The 20,484-nt window shown below is 40.3% G+C and overlaps 1 protein-coding gene across 3 annotated transcripts in view; it reads right to left on the bottom strand.

Annotated features, from left to right (window-relative positions):
• Window positions 1-302: 302 nt before the first annotated feature.
• ADPGK (ADP dependent glucokinase) overlaps window positions 303-20,484 on the bottom strand; it is a 60,794-nt gene continuing 40,612 nt past the window's right edge. Inside the window, exons 4-7 of one of the 3 annotated variants that reach the window (XM_037833492.1) lie at window positions 13,879-13,999; window positions 9,153-9,349; window positions 8,381-8,479; window positions 303-1,872 (exon numbers count right to left, since the gene is read on the bottom strand). In XM_037833492.1, the coding sequence (XP_037689420.1) occupies window positions 1,321-1,872; window positions 8,381-8,479; window positions 9,153-9,349; window positions 13,879-13,999 (969 nt within the window). In that variant the 3' untranslated portion in view covers window positions 303-1,320. Of the gene's footprint in view, window positions 1,873-8,380; window positions 8,480-9,152; window positions 9,350-11,971; window positions 12,213-13,878; window positions 14,000-20,484 lie in introns of those variants that run through there. The other 2 variants (XM_037833493.1, XM_037833494.1) reach the window with 2 other exon arrangements.

The raw sequence follows: 20,484 nt of genomic DNA, 5'->3' as shown, positions 1-20,484 counted from the left end.
TGTCTATACCACCCTTTTGAACAAACTGAAAAGGCTCACTGCATTCTTTCAAGCTGCTGTGCTCCAATTAAACTTCAACTTGGTTATTTCATTTTAGCACCCTCATTGTAAATGCACCATAGAAGATGGGTCTACAGCTCAAGCTCAGTGTGAAGAACTGCTTACCCCAAGGATGGGGAAGAAAAGGTGATGAGATACTTCAAAAGTAGAGTAACATATATATTTATAAATCAAGATCAAGATGATTTCTCTCCTATCCGGCTCCAGAGTGGTGGTAGAAACAAAATCAATTACAAATCGACTTAAGATTACTGAAATGTAAAATGTTTTTAATATATTTAAAAGCACACAGAATTTTCCTTGATTTATAAAAAAATAAATACATAACATGACAAATTTATTTTTGATCCTGGAGCTCTTATGAGGTCAAAGTCTTTAATGGAAGCGATGTGTCAATGAAAATGTAACACATACATGATCTGTTACACACAGAGAAGCATATTCCAGTTGTAAAAGCAAATCCCTTCAAGGATCAGAATGAACAGTCTTCTACTGCAGAAAGCTAGTCTACAGCTGGGTGATGAGGTTGAGCCCATGCCACAGTAGCCTTGATCACCCAGCCTCCAGTCTAAGGCGACAGGGCAGGAAGGCACATCCTTCAGCTCACAATGCCACGCTGCAGTACACCCAGGCTGCCAAACAACTGAAGAATGAATGACTCCTTCAAAGGCTCCCCAGGCTCTGCTGTGACTCTGTAGCACAGGAGGAATTGCGTTGTCCTTATTTGTGGTTCTATGTTTGAGAAGGTATGCTCATTAAATTTGTTCACTGTAACACTGAATGGAAACCACAATCCTGCCCATGAGCACTGGGCTAAGGGAACCTCATAGGCTTTACTACAGATGGGTGAGCAAGCATGCATTTCTGAAGTAGGCAAGGAGGGAAGTGCTTTCTCCGGCTGACATGCTCTCGAGTGTTGAAGTCTGGCTTAAAATACTTGATAATTCTGCATAAATTGAGGATTTGGGAATCAAGTTTTTACCCCGTAACACACAACAACAACAATAAAACAAAAAAAAATCCAGTCTCAGTAAATAGCTAAATTTTGATTAAAACCTGAAATATTTTTGTGTAATCGCCAACAGGCTGGAATGTATGTGATACAGTTTAATCGGCTGCTGTTTCCTTGGCTGCCCTCCAGTTAGATCTAGAGACTCCTTTGACACCCTCAACCCTATTTTCCAAACTACTTTCTTCCTGTAATTCTAAAGTTAGCTAGTTCTTCTTCCTCAGAAAAATTATCTACAACCATCTTCCTCATTAGTAAGGGTATACTTCTGAATAGTAGAGTCCTTCAGCTGAAATGGCATCTCCAAGGCCCACAGTTCGAATAGGATCTTTACACACCAAGACTGGTGTGAAGTGGAAGGATATCCCCTCCCTGTGCCATTCCACTACCGGCTCATTTGGGTTTAATACGATCCTGGAGCCTGCCTCCGAGTGGGAAGTCATGAACTCGTGGGGAGCCCGCAGCAACATGCGGGTGGCATCTATGGTTTCTGTTGCACAGGCTTGTGTCCCAGCCACGCGAGCTCCAGCAGCCACAGCTGCAAGCTGGTTGGCCCAGTGTCCATCCACAGTTGCCAGGATGTGGTAGACCAGCGTGTGGAAATGGATCCTGGTGAGGTCTGAGGCTCTGCTCTTACTTCTCCCGTGTTCTTTCAAGATCCAAAAAAGGATGTCACTGACCATGCCCACATCAGGAACACCGTTCCAGGAAGAGAGAGAAGAATGAGGACCAGATGCCGACTGGCTGAGAAATAACAGTTCCTGTTCATTCAGCCCAAGGGAAGTCACCACAGGAAAAACCTGCTAACAGAAACAGAAAATAGGTCTCTTTTTGATGGATGCAATCTAGTATCTAAGAAATCTTAGAACACCGCCTATGACTTAATGACAGGGAAGAAGGCAGGAAGGTCTTTTTCATGCCATAAGCCTCTCTACCCCTAAGACTGTGGTGGAGAAGTGACAGATCCTAGGTCACAGATAAATTGGCTGATAAATCTCTTAACTATCTCTACCTTTATCTCACTTCACAAAAACAGGAAAAGTTGCAGTAATAGTTTTAGACCCACTCTTTTTTGTTTTGTTTTTAACTTTTTATTTTGAAATAATTTCAAACTTACAGGACAATTGCAAAAATAATACAAAAATCTATACAGAGAACTCCAGTATACCCCCTACCCAGATTTACCAACTTTTAACATCTGCCTCTTTCTTTTCTTTTCTCTCTTTCTTCTCTCCGCCTTCTGTTCTTCCCTTCTACCTACCTACCTACCTACCTTCTAAACATGTGAGAATAGGTTGCATACATTGTGCTCCTTGAACACCTAATACTTCCATGTCTTAAAAACAGTGATATTCATCTGTTGTGGTGGTTTGGAGCTATGTGCTCAGAAAATCATGTTCTTAATCTTAATCCATTCCTGTGGATGTGAACCTATTAGAAACAGAACCTTTTGATAAGGTTCCTTCAATTAAGGTGTGGTCTGGCTGAATCAGGATGGGTCTCAATCCTGTCACTGAAGGCCTTAGAGGTAAGGTCACATACAGAGAGAAAGCAAGAGGGAGCAGCCAGAAGCTGAAAGTCAGTGGAACCTGGAAGACAAGGGAGAAGCCAGGAGAAGCTGCCAAATCACTGCCATGTGACAGAAAAGCCAAGAACCAGGATCACTGGCAGCCAGCCCCAGAACATCAGTCTCCTGGGAGAAAGCATCGCCTTGCTGATGCCTTGACTTTGGACTTCTGCTAGCCTCAAAACTGTGATCCAATAAATTCCCGTTGTTTAAGCCAACTCACTGTATGGTATTTGTTTTGGCAGCTAGGAAACTAAAACACCTATGTAACCACTTTAAGTACAGTTATCAAATTCAAGAAATCTAACATTGATATAAAAGTTACAGTCTATGTTCCAAGTTTTTCAATTGTCACAATAATGTCCTTTTGGGAATTTTATCCTCCCTTATTAAATCCAGTCCAGGATCATGTACTGCGTTTAACTATCACAGTCTCTTTAGTCTCTCTCTTAAAATCGTGGAAACATATATAGAACATAAAATGTCCCATATCAACCATTCCCAAGCATACAATTCAGTGGGGTTAATCACATTCACAACATTGTACCACCCTCACACCATCCATTTCCAGAACTCTCCCATAATCCCAAACAGAAAGCCTACACAATTACACATTAATTCCCCATTCTCCCCCTGACTCTCACCCCTGGTAATCTGTATACTACTTTGTGTCTCTATGAAACTGCATATACTAGTCATTTCATATAAGTAGAATTCTATAATATCTGTCCTTCTGCATCTGGCTTCACTCTACATATCTTCAAGGTTCATTCACGTTATGGCATGTATCACAATTTCATTCCATTTATGGCGGAATAATATTCCATTGCACATATATATCTCATTTTGTTTATTCACTCTTCTGTTGATGAACACTTGGGTTGCTTCCATTTTTGGCTATTGTGAATAGCCAAAATAATGGAGAATTAACACTGGTGTATAAATATCTGTCCAAATCCCTGCTTTCAATTATTTTAGGTATATACCTAGAAGTGGATTGCTAGGTCATCTGGTAATTCTATACTTAACTTTCTGAGGAACTGTTAAATTGTTTTCCACAGAGGCTGCACTGCTGTACACTCCCATCAACAATGTACGAGGGTTCTGATTTCTTAACATCCTTGTCAGCACTTGTTTATTTTCTGTTTTTTAAGTAATATCCATTCTAGTTGGTGTCAGGTGGTATCTCCTGGTTTTGCTTTGCATTTCTGATTTGTATCTAATAGCTAATAATGTTGATCATCTTTTCATGTGGTTATTGGCCATTTGTATATCTTCTTTGGAGAAATGTCTAATCAAATCCTTTGCCTATTTTTTTTTTTAATCTTCATTTTATTGAGATATATTCACATACCACGCAGTCATACAAAACAAATCGTACTTTCGATTGTTTACAGTACCATTACATAGTGGTACATTCATCACCCAAATCAATCCCTGACACCTTCATTAGCACACCCACAAAAATAACAAGAATAATAATTAGAGTGAAAAAGAGCAATTGAAGTAAAAAAGAACACTGGGTACCTTTGTCTGTTTGTTTCCTTCCCCTATTTTTCTACTCATCCATCCATAAACTACACAAAGTGGAGTGTGGTCCTTATGGATTTCCCAATCCCATTGTCACCCCTCATAAGCTACATTTTTATACAACTGTCTTCGAGATTCATGGGTTCTGGGTTGCAGTTTGATAGTTTCAGGTATCCACCACCAGCTACCCCAATTCTTTAGAACCTAAAAAGGGTTGTCTAAAGTGTGCATAAGAGTGCCCACCAGAGTGACCTCTCGGCTCCTTTTGGAATCTCTCTGCCACTGAAGCTTATTTCATTTCCTTTCACATCCCCCTTTTGGTCAAGAAGATGTTCTCCGTCCCACGATGCCAGGTCTACATTCCTCCCCGGGAGTCATATTCCATGTTGCCAGGGAGATTCACTCCCCTGGGTGTCTGATCCCACGTAGGGGGGAGGGCAGTGATTTCACCTTTCAAGTTGGCTTAGCTAGAGAGACAGGGCCACATCTGAGCAACAAGAGGCATTCGGGAGGAGGCTCTTAGGCACAACCATAGGGAGGCCTAGCCTCTCCTTTGCAGCAACCGTCTTCCCAAGGGTAAAACCTGTGGTAGAGGGCTCAACCCATCAAACCACCAGTCCCCTATGTCTGTGGTCATGTTAGCAACCATGGAAGTGGGGTAGGCGAATACCCCTGCATTCTCCACAGGCTCCTCAAGGGGGCACTACATCTTTTTTTTTTTCCTTGTTTTTCTTTTTTCTTTTTTTTTTTTAACTTTCCCTTCTTTTTTAAATCAACTGTATGAAAAAAAAGTTAAAAAGAAAACAAACATACAATAAAAGAACATTTCAAAGAGACCATAACAAGGGAGTAAGAAAAAGACAACTAACCTAAGATAACTGCTTAACTTCCAACATGTTCCTACTTTACCCCAAGAAAGTTACCTAATACAGCAACATTTCTGTGAACTTGCTCCTACTATATCCATCAGAAATTAACAGACCATAGTCATTCCTGGGCATCCCCAGAACGTTCAATAGCTTATCTGTTCTTCTTGGATTATTGTTCCCCCTTCCTTAATTGCTCTCTATTGCTAGTTCTCCTACATTCTACATTATAAACCATTTGTTTCACATTTTTCAAAGTTCACATTAGTGGTAGCATATCATATTTCTCTTTTTGTGCCTGGCTTATTTCGCTCAGCATTATGTCTTCAAGGTTCATCCATGTTGTCATATGTTTCACGAGATCGTTCCTTCTTACTGCCGCGTAGTATTCCATCGTGTATATATACCACATTTTATTTATCCACTCATCTGTTGAAGGACATTTGGGTTGTTTCCATCTCTTGGCAATTGTGAATAATGCTGCTATGAACATTGGCGTGCAGATATCTGTTCGTGTCACTGCTTTCCGATCTTCCGGGTATATACCGAGAAGTGCAATCGCTGGATCGAATGGTAACTCTATATCTAGTTTTCCTTTGCCTATTTTTAAATTGGGTTTTCTTTATCTTGTTGAATGTTAGGAGTTCTTTATATATTCCAGATATAAATCCTTATCAGATATATGGTTTCCAAATATTTTCTCCCATTCTGTAGTTTGTCTTCTCACTTTCTTGATAATATCCTTTGATGCACGAAAGTGTTTAATATTGATGAAGTCCAATTTATCTATTTTTTCTTTCACTGCTTGTGTTTTTGATGTAAGTCTAAGAATCATTTGCCTAATATGAGGTCTGGGGATATGTCCCTATGTGTTCTTCCAAGAGTTTTATAGTATTAGCTCTTATATATTTAAGTTGTTGATCCATTTGGAGTTAATTTTTGTATATTGTGTGAAGTAGGGTTCTTCTTTCATTCTTTTGCATGTGGATATCCAGTTTTCCCAGCACCATTTGTTGAAGAGATTTTTCTTTCCCCATTGAGTGGACTTGGCAGTCTTGTAAAAAAATCAATTGGCCACAGATATGTGAGTCTATTTCTGTGCTCTCAACTCTACTTCACTGGACTATATGTCTGTCCTTTTGCCTGTATCACACTGTTTTATTACTGTGGCTTTGTAGTAAGTTTTGAAATCGGGAAGTATAAGTCCTCCAACTTCATTCTTTTTCAAGTTGTTTTTGACTATTTGGGGTTCTTGCCCTTCCATATAAACTTCATGATCAGCTTTTCCTTTTCTGTGAAGAAGGATGTTGGAATTTTGATTGAGATTGCACTGAATCTGTAAATCACTTTGGTTAGACCCAGTCTTTGGTAATGTGCCATTATAAGACAATTGTGCAAGGCAGTGAACATCTTGAGGGCAGGTGTGCACATGTCTTGTATTTCTTTCCGTGGTACCTGGCCTTTGCCTTTGCACACAAGCAGATACTCTTAATTTTGATGGTCTAAGACTCTCAGTTACTGAATGTCAGGAGGCATTCTACTAGTAAAACAGAGAAGACTCTTAGCAACATACAGTCAGGGTCACGATATTTCCATACCTAAAACACCAAGATGCACGGACAGTAGTTTCATATATGCTTTTTAAGCAGGTGTGGGTTAGGAAGACTGTCTGCAATTCACTGCATGAAAAAAAGGTACAGCAATAGAAGCCCTTTTCTATCTTATAGAGAACTACTATGTCTACCTCACTATACTCCTTACTTAGCACTTCCTTCCTTTGAACCAGAGAGGCACACATAAGGTGATGACTTTGCAGGAGCAATGAGCCCCAGTAAACATATTTTTAAATCAACAGCCTATACCTTTGCTAATGTAACAGCTTCTCCATTTACTGCATGTTTTGTGCCAGACACTGAGCTGAGCTAAAAGCTCAGTTTCATTCAATTCTTACTGAAATCCACTGAGGGAAAGAGACTGCCTCCATTTCATAGATAAGGAACTGAGGGTCAGAAAGAAATAAGACAGTTACACAGGAAAGGGAACAAAAATGGCTCCTTTTGGAAAAAATGAAAAGATACGGAACCTCAGTACGAGCAATGCAAATAAAAACTATACTTAAATGCCATCTTTCACCTGTCAGACTGGTAAAAATGCTAAGTTCTTATTCATATTTTGGTGGCAAGACTATGAGGAAATAAATGCTTGTAAACATTGCTAGTGGGAAGTAAACTGATACAATTCTCATGGAGGACAATTTGGCAATATCAGATTTACAAATGTTTTTAATGCTCCATTCCAGCATATCCGCTTCTGAGAATTCATCATATATATATAAATATATGTACTTGCTCACAGGCAAAATAAAATTAAGTACAAAGTTATTAACTGCACCACTGTATGTAATAGCAAGGGATAATAAACAACCAAAATTGTTATTAATAAGGTTCAGGTCAAATATATTAAGGAACATTCAAACAAATATATTTTAACTGCATAACTGTAAAAAAAACTGAGGAAACTTTCCATGTACTGATATAGTAAAGATCTCCAAATAATTTAATGAATAAAAGCAAAGTGCAGAACAGGGTATTCAAGTGAACCATGCTCTCTTTGTGGATAAAAAGGGATGAAAAAAATAAGGATAGATTATCATATTTGCTTAATTGGTACAAAGCAACTGTGGAAGGATACAGATGAAATTGACAAGGAGATAAGCAAGAACAGGTAGGAGAATGGGAAGAACTAGATAGAGGGGGACCTCATTAAATATCCTTTAATACTCTTCAGTTTTTGAACCATAAGAATGTATTATCAATTTAAAAAGTTAAATAACATAAAATGAAAGGTTAAGTAATATGCCTAAGTACACAGAGCTAGCAAATGGCAGAGGTGACACTGCAACCCAGGTCTCCAAAGCTTGTGTTCTTAGCTATCACTCAGATTTATCGTAATCATTGCTGCTGTCCCAAGGCAGGAGTTGAACCAGATGCCTGGTGGAGAGGGAATGAAGCTCCCCCAAAGTTTCCTTTCTTTTAGCTTTTTGAAGCTCAACTAAAAGCAACTGAGCTGGGCTTTCAATTTTTTCTTTTGAATTCTGCTGCAAAGACTTCCTTAGTACAGAAGAAGCAACATCACCTTTAACCTATCATGAGATCCTGTTCCAGAACAGTCCTGGTTCCTTATTTGGATCCCCACAGATCCAGGTCTGAATGACATGACACCCACATCTCAGAGCTGGCTCCCAAGCATAAACACCTGGTCCCAATGGATAAAGGAGTTTTTGTGCAAGGCTCTATGGGGGTCAGGGCAGAAGGAGGAGGAGGCCCCGTGTCCTGCCCATGTGGTTACCTGATGCACAATGCTGCTCATGAGTTCCCTATTGGTCATACTGGCCAGCTCTAGGTGAACTGGAATACCAGTGGGGATGTCAGAAATGGAGGTTACAACCTGCAAAGAGAAGAGGACAGCATTGCCATTAGAAATAGAAAGAAATCAGGAAGAGGAAAACAATCAGGTCCTGAAAGGAAATCCCGCCTATTACTGCCTTCTTTGCATCCTCATGAGAGCTCCAAGCAATGCAGGTCACCACCAGCCTCTGTGGACAAGGGATTCTTTCCACCAAAGGAAAGACCACGCTCTGCAGGGAGGCATCAGGGTTACAGAATTAAGAAGAGGACAAAGAACTTCCCCTGTGTGTTTGTGTTGCCATCCTATTCCTAGGGACCTAAATTGGGTAGTCAGGGCTTCAACTGCCCTACAAATATGCAGGAACCTCAGGCTAGCTGATGTGAAGTGAAATGATACAGATAACACAAAGTTGACAAACCACGAAACACTGTGGTTTGCAGCTACATCCAGTTTAACATAGGATGCACAGGCTCAGGCAAGAAGATGTCCTGACCTGTCCTATGTCCTATTCCAGCTGCTGCCCATGCCTGAAAGGTGCCTCATTGAAGTAGGAGGCAGGCTTTTTAGCCAGCTGCCAAGATACGTCCTTGAAAAGCCAGGCCCTAAGGCAAGGCAGCACAAGCTACAGAAGTCAAGAAAAGCAGGAACCTGAAGAAAGACAACAGTTGAGATCTGAAATTCCTCAGCAAATGTGGGTTCTCAGTGCCATTACCTCCATGAGTCTCTTCCTCTGAAGCTCCTTGCTTTGTCCCTCCATCATGTGCAATCCAGAGAGGACCACCAGGTCTGGCTGAAACTCTTCCAGGCTAGACACAAACACCTCCAGCATATTCATGGCCCCGTTGGAGAGGTCGTGAGAGAAGATGAATCGGTTGGCATGGGGAGCTTTTAACTGGCCCCATTCCTCCCCTAGAAAAGCCCAGTCAACACAATGGGAAGAAAAGGAAGAAGCTTTAAATCTCCTAGCTGTGTGGGGACTGGCACATGCCTTATTAAAAAGAAAAAAATTAATCTTTGAGAAACAGTTTTCTACAATCAGAAGCAGACAGGGAGACCTGTAAGAGACAGTGATGAGGTGGCTTATAAAAGGAGCAGGCCGACTTCTGGTTACAATTGTGTAAGATAAGCACACAGTGCTGCATTCGGGACAACAGTGGTCAGTAAAGAAATAAACCAAAACCAAACCAGAATACAGAAACAGCATGGGTGCCATAAGCCTTTTTCAAGGGGCTGGGAATCAGCATCCCTCAATTCCCAGGAATGCTCAAACGTCTGTACTTACCAATGAACACAGGATGCCTGTATCCTTCCACAGTTACAGGGCAGCACGACTTAAAATACCAGCATGTCATGCATACCGTCCAAGTCTCTGAATATAGGACACGCCGCCTTTTTCAGAGCACTTGCCACGTCACGGTAGTGACCTGAGTACCTTTTATTTAGTTGGAATCTAAGCGGGCTGAAATTCTAAGAGTTAAGTTGAGTGCAACTTCTCATCCCAGCTGCCAAGGGATATAGAGGGTAAGAGTATCTGGCTGCTCTAGCCTCATCCACGTGAGTAATGACTATACAAGACTAAGTGCTATCTCCTCCCTAAAATGGTTGCTGGCTGCTCTAACCTGAGGTACATTTTCACCACTGTCAGTGTCCACAGAGATTTTCCTTTGCATGGTTTGTTGATTAATCATTTTGCTTTGAGATATCACTTCTATCTTTAACTAGTATTCAAACCTTCTATCATTACTTAACTTGTCACACATTTGTCACAGCTCCCCAAACAGAAGGACAGCTCTTTAAAGGAAAATCAATGTATGTCTTTGACTCCCATAACTCTGTCACAGTACCCTAAATAGACTGCCCACTCAGAATTTGCTAATCTGATCCAAGTAGAGGGAAGCCAAACCCATCTTTGGTTGGGTCTTCTGGTTGGAGAAGGAATTTGGAATCTTGCATCTATTCCAGTGGCTCTGACATTGGCCATGCATCAGAATCATCTGGGGAACCTAGTTTTTAATGTTTAGATGGGGAGGCCCCACCCTTGGAGTTCCTGATAGGTGGTAAGGTGGAGAACTACTAACTTAGACCTCAAAGCTGCCAAGTTTTAGAGAGGAATAGGCTATGGCCACAAATCCTAAAGCAGGAAAGGCAGTGTGACAGACAGAGTGGTGCTCTCTTAAGCTCACTGGTGATGCCTGAATGATCAGAGGCTTCTTCCTAAAGACCTGGCAGGAAATCTGGGCTGCCTACCATCTGCTAATACTTAGGACAGTCCATAGAGGCCTCCGCCCTGAGCACTAGGGGAGCTAGTCTCCACCATAAGGAGGTACACACAGAGGGGAGACAGCTAAGGGAAACAGGTGCAAGGATTTATGATCAGGGCTTTCTAGAGTTTCTCCTCCTTGTAAAAGATTCTTCCCATTACAAAATTAAATTCCATACATCGGGTCCTAATTTTTCATTGGCTTATCTGATATATACTGGATTTTCCTTCAGAAAGCCTTCTCCCAAGGCAGACAAACCAGAGAAGCAGGTTTCCTCATACTGCTAGGCCAGCAACCAGCTTTTTCCTTTCTACAATAGGCTTCTCCAAACACAGGTCCTGCCTTTCCTTGTGGAGTGTGCATGTGTGGGTATGAGGGTGGGGGTGTGGGTGTGTGTAGGGCTTTCTCTAGAGCAGTTATAAAGGCTGGGAAAACCCACCTGTCCCTGAGATTGTGTCCAGCTTTACTGAATTTATTCTTCTGAAAAATATTTTATATGTGGTCACCAGCATAAAAATCTATTAACCCGGGAAATAAAAAGATGTTACTTATTTACTAAACCCCAACATGGTGGTTATATTTGTTAAAATACTACACTTCTTCTTAACTCCTGGCCCATGTCTTAATTGTCTAAAGAAAATACCTGATGGCGGTCCACAGAGCTGACTACAGTACTCCAACGTGGCTTCCTCTTTAAAGACCCAACACAGGGATGCCTTCCTCTGAAACTTTCCATAGCTCTCCCATCCCTAAGCAGACTTGATTATTTCTTTCCCAGGGCCAACACTGTACCCTATTATAGAACTTGGCATGTGATTTTGCAATAATTTGTCCAACTGTCTCCTGCACTAAACTGTGATCTGAGGGCAGGGCCACGTCTTCTATCATTAAGTTCCAAGTGCCCCACACTGCACCTGGCACATACTGTTGTGAATGTATCAGCAGAAGAACACATAAATAAAAGAACAGACTGATGACCTAAATGCCCAGGACAACAAAAAATATGGTTCTGAACTTCAAGCCCAACAGTTCCCAAATTAAGAATCTATACAACAGGAAAAAAACATGACATTAATTATTCTCCATACAGCAAAACCTGGAACTGACTTTTAAATAGTGAAGCTGCTAAGAAACACTGCCTAATGTAACCTAAGACAAAAGACTGACACAGCATTCAAAATAAGCCAATTTCAACAGGGAAGAAAAAAACAGGCAAAAATAACCAGCTTCGGCAAGGCAAGGCCATCGAGGAATACAGAGAGCTGCTCACTTGCTGTTTCCATAAGATACAGAACTGTGGAGTGGCCCTAAAGGCAAAAGGACTAAAACTCAGTCAGGGTGAGCCTAACTCAGACAGATGAGCCTCTGAACAGCAGGTAATGCTCCTCTCTTCTCAGAAAGCTTTCTATTTATTTCAGCAAGCATTTCTTCTCCCATCATCCTGCTCTTCAGCCAGTAAGTCGGCAAAACCTTTCTGTAATGACTCACTGGATTCCAAGGCCAAAGCCTAAAAAGCTTCACTGGGGAGGTCTGTTGGGAAAGAAAGAGAAAAAACGTTGACTAATCCCCTCTGGGAATTTACCCATTTAGGTTAGAAAGAAGCTGGGGTGGATTTTTGCCAAAAGCACTGACTCAAGTGCCACTGCCAGCAGGCTAGTTTCTCTCCAGGGGCCTAAGAAAATGTAACTTCATGTAAAGTTTAATGGGAGTCCACTGCTTTGTACTAAGAAAATAAGGCATAGAGAGGAATAATTGAAGTGTGTGTGTAGTTTATAAACTCAAGGAAGGAGACACTCTCCCTTCAAGATGAGCTGTGCCCTCTCCTCCATCACATACGAGACCCAGCTGTCAAATACAGCAAAGCTTTTATTGAAGAAACCAGTCTCTCCACTGTCATCACCACAGAAAATGGCAGAAATCAGGAACCTGAAAGGTTGCCAGATCACGCTGTGTACCAACTTCAGTTGGTTCATCTTTAGTTATTCCAGACCATTCCAGGCAAGAATTTTTATACTTTTCTTTAATCAGCTCAAAATGCTTAAACACACTAAACTGTTACTCTTTACCACAATCTTCAGGCAGAAAGAACTATCATTCTGATTTCCTATCTGGGGAAACTAAAACAGAGGAATTCAAACGGGTCTATCATTAAATGTAAATTGCCTACTCCAACATTCTGTCCCTAATTTTCAGACCTCACCCTGCCTAAATTCCTAATTGAAACAAGCACCCAAGAGAACCAGAAATAAGAAACAATTCCTTTTTGTATTTAGAGAAAGGTTTTTTTAAAGAAGTGCTGTATTTCATCTCTTACATTAAGGTTAATTACTTTAGTAGGTGAGGTTCTTTCTTTTAATTGTATGACTTGGAAGCAGTTCACTGAAACTTATTAAGTAAGTACTATTTTAAGGTACCAATTAGTCTGTTTAGATGCTTGAATCTTTAACTTGAATTAATAATGTGTTGAATCAGAAACTCAAGAGTCAGGTTACAAACAGACAGACGGACAAAGCAGGAAATACACAGAATCAATTAAACAGAATCAAAATATTTCCAAGTATTTAAGATTCCCTCAGAAATTAGGTCTCTAGTGTATGCAATAGATAAGAGCTACTGGGAGTGGGGTGGGTTGGGGTGGATTTGGATTCATAAACATTGGAACATTATATAATGGGAAATAATATAAGTGATGTTAATACAAAACACTTATACTCATCCACCCGAGGAAAAATAAAATGCTTCAAAAGAAGTCTGCCAGAGTTTGGAACAGCTGGCCAGAAAGGCCTAGGGCAGAACTCAGCACAGAGCTGAACAGAGCTGAACAGATGTTAACCACCCTTCTTTTTTCTTACTAATAAAGAAAAATTTTATGTTGGTTTAATGCATTTTCCATTTTTATTCAAAATGACTGCTTTCTGACACACTGGTTTATCCTGGGTTCAGATCAATTTTGTTTGTAGACTTGGGAATTTTCTTTAACATTGTAATACTTATTGCTCTTCCTTGACACAACAGTCAGTATTAGCTAAGCAGAGCTAATAGGCCTGGAAAGCTTTTGGTATGGCAAGGACAGAATTCTGCTAATTTACAGACAACTTCTAACATGGTTAGCCCCAGTCAGTGTAATGAACAGTCCCTTGACTGGTCTTACAACCATTACTTACTCATTTCTCTTACCTGCCTGATATTCCAAAATGAGATGGAACTCATCCACTTCCTGCAATGATTCTGGTGGAACAAATACATTGTCATCAAGAAGTTCATGTAGCTTTGGACCAACTGGGCCACAAAGAAGAACCTAGAGACAAGCAAAATGAAGTCTATCAAGAGACTTGTTTCTTTTCCCCTGGAATCTGAACAGTAACTAGTAAGGTACATTCAGTCAATTTTATTCATGTCAACAAAATATTGGAATTCAAATCTAATTTTAAAAGCACTTGGTTTAGAGGTATGTTGTAGAGGGATGTGATGATTAGGTTCATGTATCAACTTGGCCAGGTGATGGTACCCAGGTGTCTGGTCAAGCAAGCACTGGCCTAACTCTTACTGCAAGGACATTTGTGGCTGACTGATAAACCAGAAGGCTGGTTTATTAAATCATCAGTCAATTGGCTGCGGCTGTGACTGATGATGTCAATGAAGGGCATGTCTTCCACAATGAGAGAATGTAATCAGGTGGATTTAATCCAATCAGTTGAAGACTTTTAAGTGAGACAGACAGAGGACCTTCACTTCTTCTTCAGCTAACCAGCAAAATATTTCCTGAGGAGTTCATCGAACACGTTCATCAAAGTTGCCAGTTTGCTGCCTGAGGAGTTCATTGAATATCTTCACTGGAGTTGCCAATTTGCTGCCTGCCCTAAGGAATTTGGACTCATGCATACCCACAGTTACATGAGACACTTTTATGAAATCTTATATTTATAGACATCTCTTGTTGATTCTGTTTCCCTCAAGAACCCTAATACAAGGGGCTGTCTACCAGGGCTTAGGTCCCTGGAGGATATGGCCACAATATACTTAGAGATGAAAGGCTGACAAAAGACCCAGAGCAGTAGACATTAGACAAGTACCTAAGCAGCAGCTGTATCCCAGACATCCTACCCCCACTTTCTCTCTTTTCTTTAACCGTTCACACCCTGCAGAGGCAATGAGATGCAGGATGTTGTTCTGCCCAAAGTTGCCAGATGCAAATAATTCTGTCTGAATTTTACATAGTATAGAGAAAGTGCTTCAGGGACACAATACCCTCAACTATCTGGTGACCTAATTTATGGGATCAGGCTCCCTCCTCTACACTTAAATGCCATATGAACATCATAGCCTTCCAAATATAGGAATTAAAGATCATCTCAATTCAGCAAGTTTGCGGGGAGACGCTATGCAACTTTCCTAAAACCCGTTACTTCAACTCCAACCAGGGACTCCTCCTGGGTATTCCCTTCCATCTGCCACTGTTCCTCAACTCCTATAAGCTGCTGTGTCTGCCATGCCAGCTCTGGACCCCACTCAAGGCCAAGGTAACAGACTCAAATCGCTGAACAATGAGGGTGTGGACCAGTATTTAAAGGAAAAGTCCCCAGAGGTGATCAACACTGTTTCAGATTTAATATTCCCCACTCGGAAGCTTCAAAAGGCATTTTTACTTGCTAATTAACTGCTTGTTTGTACACTGCTTTGTACAGAGGCATTTTCATGTGCCCTACTAATGAACCCCAGCTTCTGAGTAAAAATATACTCCTGCCCCCTTGATACGTGCCAATTATTTGCCAATTCTGAAAAGTCTTGCCCCAAACACTTCGTTTTCTTTCTCTAATTCTTAGCTAGAACCTCAGTTTCCAAAATGTAATAGGGACCAGATTTACCCTCCTGCCTGAAACAACAAAAAACACAAGATCTTTGAAATAACGGTCTTCAAAATGTTTGGACAACGGGTAACAAAGGATGGTGAGTTTTAAGAAACAGGAAAAAGCAAGGTAAGCCCTACAAATGCCTCAGTGTATTGCCTTAAAAGAGTTTTCAAAAGCTGAATATATAATTGGGGCATGTAGACCTGTATTACATGAAATGTTAAAGGAAGTCCTTCAGGCCAAAGGAAATGACACCAGATAGCTATATGGCTCTAAACAAAGGAATGAAGAGCTCTAGAAATGTTAACTCTGCCTAAGTATACAGGACCTTATTATTTAAATCTTCAAAGGCAATTAACTGTTCAAAGAAAAATATTTTCAATATACAAGGTTATAACATATATAGAAGTAAAATATATGGCATCAATAGCATAAAGACCAGAGGAGAGGAAAGGAAGTACACTATAAAGTTCTTACATTTTATGCGATGGTATAATATCACTGGAAAGTAGACTGATAAGTTAAAGGTGTATACTATAAACCATAAAACAACAAGTAAAATGAAAAGACAAAGAATTTTAGCTAATAAGCCAGAGAAAATAAATGAAATCATAAAAAACACTCAACCCAAAAGAATGCAGAAAAAGAGGAAAAAGGAAAGAAAGACGAGGTAGGACAAATAGAAAACAAATAGCAAGATGTTAGATTTAAACCTAACCGTATCAATAATCACATTACATGTATATGGTATAAATATCCCAATTAAAAGGCAGAAATTATCACACTGGATAAAAAAAGAAGCCCCAATTACATGCTGCTTACAATAAATGCACTTTATTCTTCAGAGAGCTCCTATGCCAGCTAAGTTCCAAAACCCAGAGGCAATAGTCTCTTCAAGAACATCAACTAGATGTGTCCCCTCTTCTCATAAAGTTGACACCCCTTTTAACATGAACAACTTAGGGCAGTCACTGCCTAGACACCCCTGAAGATCAGGAAAGTGATTAAACTAGAGGAAGGGGTAGCAACAGACAAGATGGAATTTAACAAAGGATTATGGATACTGAATCTTTATATAATTTTCTTTTTCTTAATTGCTGGGATATTAGAATAGCTAGAAGGAAAGAATTGAAATGGTGGAACTGTAACCCATAGCATACTTCGAAATTTGTTCTACAGCTATTTATCAAATTGTAATTTGAAAGCTATCACATTTTTGTATATATGTTATATTCCACAATAAGAAAATAACTGAAACTATGGTACTATAACTCATAACAACTTTGGAAATTTCCTATATAACTATATGTTAAAGCATACTTTGAAAGATATTACCTTTTTTATATGTATGTTATATTTCACAATAAAGAAATAACAAACTGCAGAACTGTTTCAATATTCTTTGACATTTGTTCTCTAACTACTTGTTAAATATCACTTTCATGTATACATATTCTATTCTACAATAAAAAAATGATTAAAAAAAAAAAGAAATGCACTTTAAATATAAAGAGAGAAAGGGCTTAAAAGCAGAAAGGTTAAAAGCTAACAACTATTTAAAAGAAAACCAGAATGGCTATTTTAATAAAAATAAATTTCATAGCAAAGAATATTATGAAATTATTTTCTTTACTCTTGGTAATGATAAGGGGGTCAAAACATGAAAAGATGTACCAGTCCTAAACATTTATGCACCTAAAAACAGAGCTTCAATATTCATGAAGCAAAAAGTAACAGAGCCCTAAAATGGTGGAGCAGGGAGTTCTAGGATTCAGTCCATTCTCCAGGGAAGCTAGTACATAGCCAGGAACTCTCTTAAACAACTGTTTTGGGGGTTCCAGAGACCAAAAGCACATCATATACCAGCCAGGGATGAGCGGAAGGAAGGGACTGATAAATTGCTGTGAAGAGCTGTGAGTAGATTTCTTCATGCTGTAAAGGCTGGGCCCATTCCTCCTGGCATGGGAGGCTGTCCTGGGAGCCACTCCTGGTGGGAAATAGAAGCCCTCTCTCCTAGAAACAGGGGGTGGGGGTCTCAGCCAGGCATTGATTGCAACTTTTGATTAGCAAATTCAGACTGCAGCACCAGCTCAGAGCACAGCTAAATTTCCAACCCACCCAGGACAAAAAGCACCCAGCAGGTTGTTTCAACCTGGCTCCCAGCAGGGGAGGGAGCAGGGCAGAGAGAGACACAGTGGCTTCTGGGGGCAGCAGAGATCAGTGTGCTGAAGGATGGCTCTTCCCAAAGAAAAGGAGGAGATGGGAGGGCACCGACTCTAGCTCTTGACTGGCGAATTCGGGATGCTGGACTCTAGCTCTGAGAACAGCTACATTTTCAAACAGCCCATTACAGAAAGCAGCTGGAGGCCACCATTTCAGGCCTGCCCCTGGTGGAGGAGGAAGCAGGACCAAGAGATGCAGTGACTTCTTGGTGGGGGAGAGGGGTGAGGAAAGGTTTGCTGAGGGGCAGCTCTTTCCCGGAAAAAGGGGTATAGGGGGACGGGCAGGGCTGGGCACCTACTCCAGCTTTTGATCACTGAATTCACAGTGCTGGATTTCTGCTCCAACAGAGCAGCTACAGTCTGGATCAGCCTAGGGCAGAAAGATGCTGGGAGCCTCTGTTTTGGCCCTGCCCATGGCAAGGCGGAAGTTGCCATGATTGAAAGACACTGTAACTTCTTGGGCTGCAGGAAACAGGGTGCTGAAGGGCAGTGGGCAGCTCTTCCCCAAGAAAAGGGTGGGGAGCAAGGCCCACTGCAGTTTGCAACTACTGTTTAGAGAATTCAGATCCTGGGATCTAGGATCCAAACAACAGTTTCAACCCTCACTGGCAAAAAGTGGCTAGCAGCCTCTGTCTCAACCACACACCTGGCAGGGGTGGAGTCAGCAGAAAATTAAAAGGACAATACCACCTTAAGACTGCGGAGAATAGGTGGCTGAAGAGTGCCATCTGCTGGGCAGGACAGAAAAGCAGAGAAGCAGGAGGCTGGTGTTCTTCTGGGTCCCCTCCCCAGGGCACTTTGGAACCAATCTATAGCCGCTTTGTGGGTCCTGGACCTGTTTTGACTGGGAAAAACTGATTTGTATAAGTCTCCCTCCTCCCAGAATCAGCCCTCCAAGTAAAAGTAGCTAGAATTAACAAAAGGAGTGTAAAAACATACAGGGGCAAATAAAAAAACAAACAGAAAAGATCAACATTCCTGGTGGAGGAAGAGAGAAAAGGAAGCTTTTTCCTGGGGATGAAACAATTGCACAAACAGTATAACCTCAACAATTGTACTGTATATGCAGGGCAAGAATCAGATAAATAGGTGTTGAACAATATTTGATCAGTTAAACACAAGCTACTCTAAAGGTCTAGAATAAGTTGAACCAAGTGTCAAAGAAGCACTACAGCACAAAGCCAATCAACAAGAAAACCCTAGGCAAGAGAAACTGACCTCCAGAATAAACTCATCAAGAAAATAAGATGCCTAGATTATTAGCAAAAAAATCACCAGCCACAATGAGAAACACAAAGATATGCCCAGTCAAAGAACAAACTAAAACTTCAGATAAGATACAGGAGTTGAAACAACTAATTAATGATGTTCAAACAAGTCTCCTAAATCAATTCAAGTAGATGAAGGAAAATGTGGCAAAAGAGGTAAAGGATATAAAGAAGACACTATGTGAGCACAAAGAAGAATTTAAAAGCATACAAGAAATACATAACAGCACTTATGGGAATGAAAGGCACAACAGAAGAGATAAATAATCAAGGGAGACATACAACAGCAGTTTTGAAGACGCAAAAGAATCAGAAACTAGAGGATAGGACTTCCAAAATTTTACATATAAAAGAACAGAAGGGAAAAGAATAGAAAATTTTGAACAGGGTCTCAGGGAATTGAATGACAATATGAAGTGTACAAATATTTGTGTTATGGGTGTCCCAGAAGTGAAAGAGAAGGGAAAAAGGAGCAGAAACATTATCTGAGGAAAAAATGGTAGAAAGTTTCCTAACTCTTATGAAAGACATCAACATAGAGGTTCAAGAAATACAATGTACTCCAAATAGAGATAAATCTGAATAGACCTACTCCAAGCCACAAATCAGATAGTCAAATGCCAAGACAAAGAGAGAATTCTGAAAACGGCAAGAGAAAAGCGATTCATCACATACAAAAGAAGCTTGATAAGACTAAGTGCTGATTTCTCATGAGAAACCATGGAAGCAAGAAGGCAGTGGTATGATATACTTAAGGTACTGAAAGAGAAAGCTGCCAGTCAATTATTATTCATCCAGCAAAACTGCCCCTCAAAAATGAGGGAGAGTTAAAATATTCACAGATAAACAGAAGCTGAGAGAGTTTGTTAACAAGAGGCCTGCCCTTAAAGAAATACTAAAGGGAGTGCTACAGGCTGAGAGGAAAAGACATGAGAGAGGGGCTTGGAGGAGAGTATAGAAATGAAGAATATCAGTAAGAGTAACTAAAAGGGTAAAAAGAGAGACATAATATATGACATATAAAAGTCAAAGAATAAAAGGGCTGAAGAAAGTACTGCCTTTACAGTTATAAAACTGAATATTAATGGATTAAACTCTCCATTCAAAAGACACAGATTGACAGAATGGATTAAAAAAGTACGATCCATCCATATGATATCTCAAGAAACTAACTTTAGACCCAAGGATTGAAAGTGAAAGAATGGAAAAGCAGTAACAAAAAAAAAGGTGGGGTAGCTATACTAATATTAGATGAAATAGACTTTAAATCCATGACTGTTAAAAGAGACAAAGAAAGACAGTATATATTATATTAAAGAAGGGGCAATCCACCAAGAAGAAATCACAATCATAAATATTTATGCACCTAACCAGGGTGTCCCAAAATACATGAGGCAAACACTGGCAACACTGAAGGCGGAAAGAGACATCTCTAAAATAAAA

The sequence above is a fragment of the Choloepus didactylus genome, chromosome 4, assembly GCF_015220235.1.
Source record: "Choloepus didactylus isolate mChoDid1 chromosome 4, mChoDid1.pri, whole genome shotgun sequence".
Taxonomy (NCBI): domain Eukaryota; kingdom Metazoa; phylum Chordata; class Mammalia; order Pilosa; family Megalonychidae; genus Choloepus; species Choloepus didactylus.
Note: the sequence above shows the minus strand (reverse complement) of the source record. Positions and strands in the feature narration are given on the sequence as shown.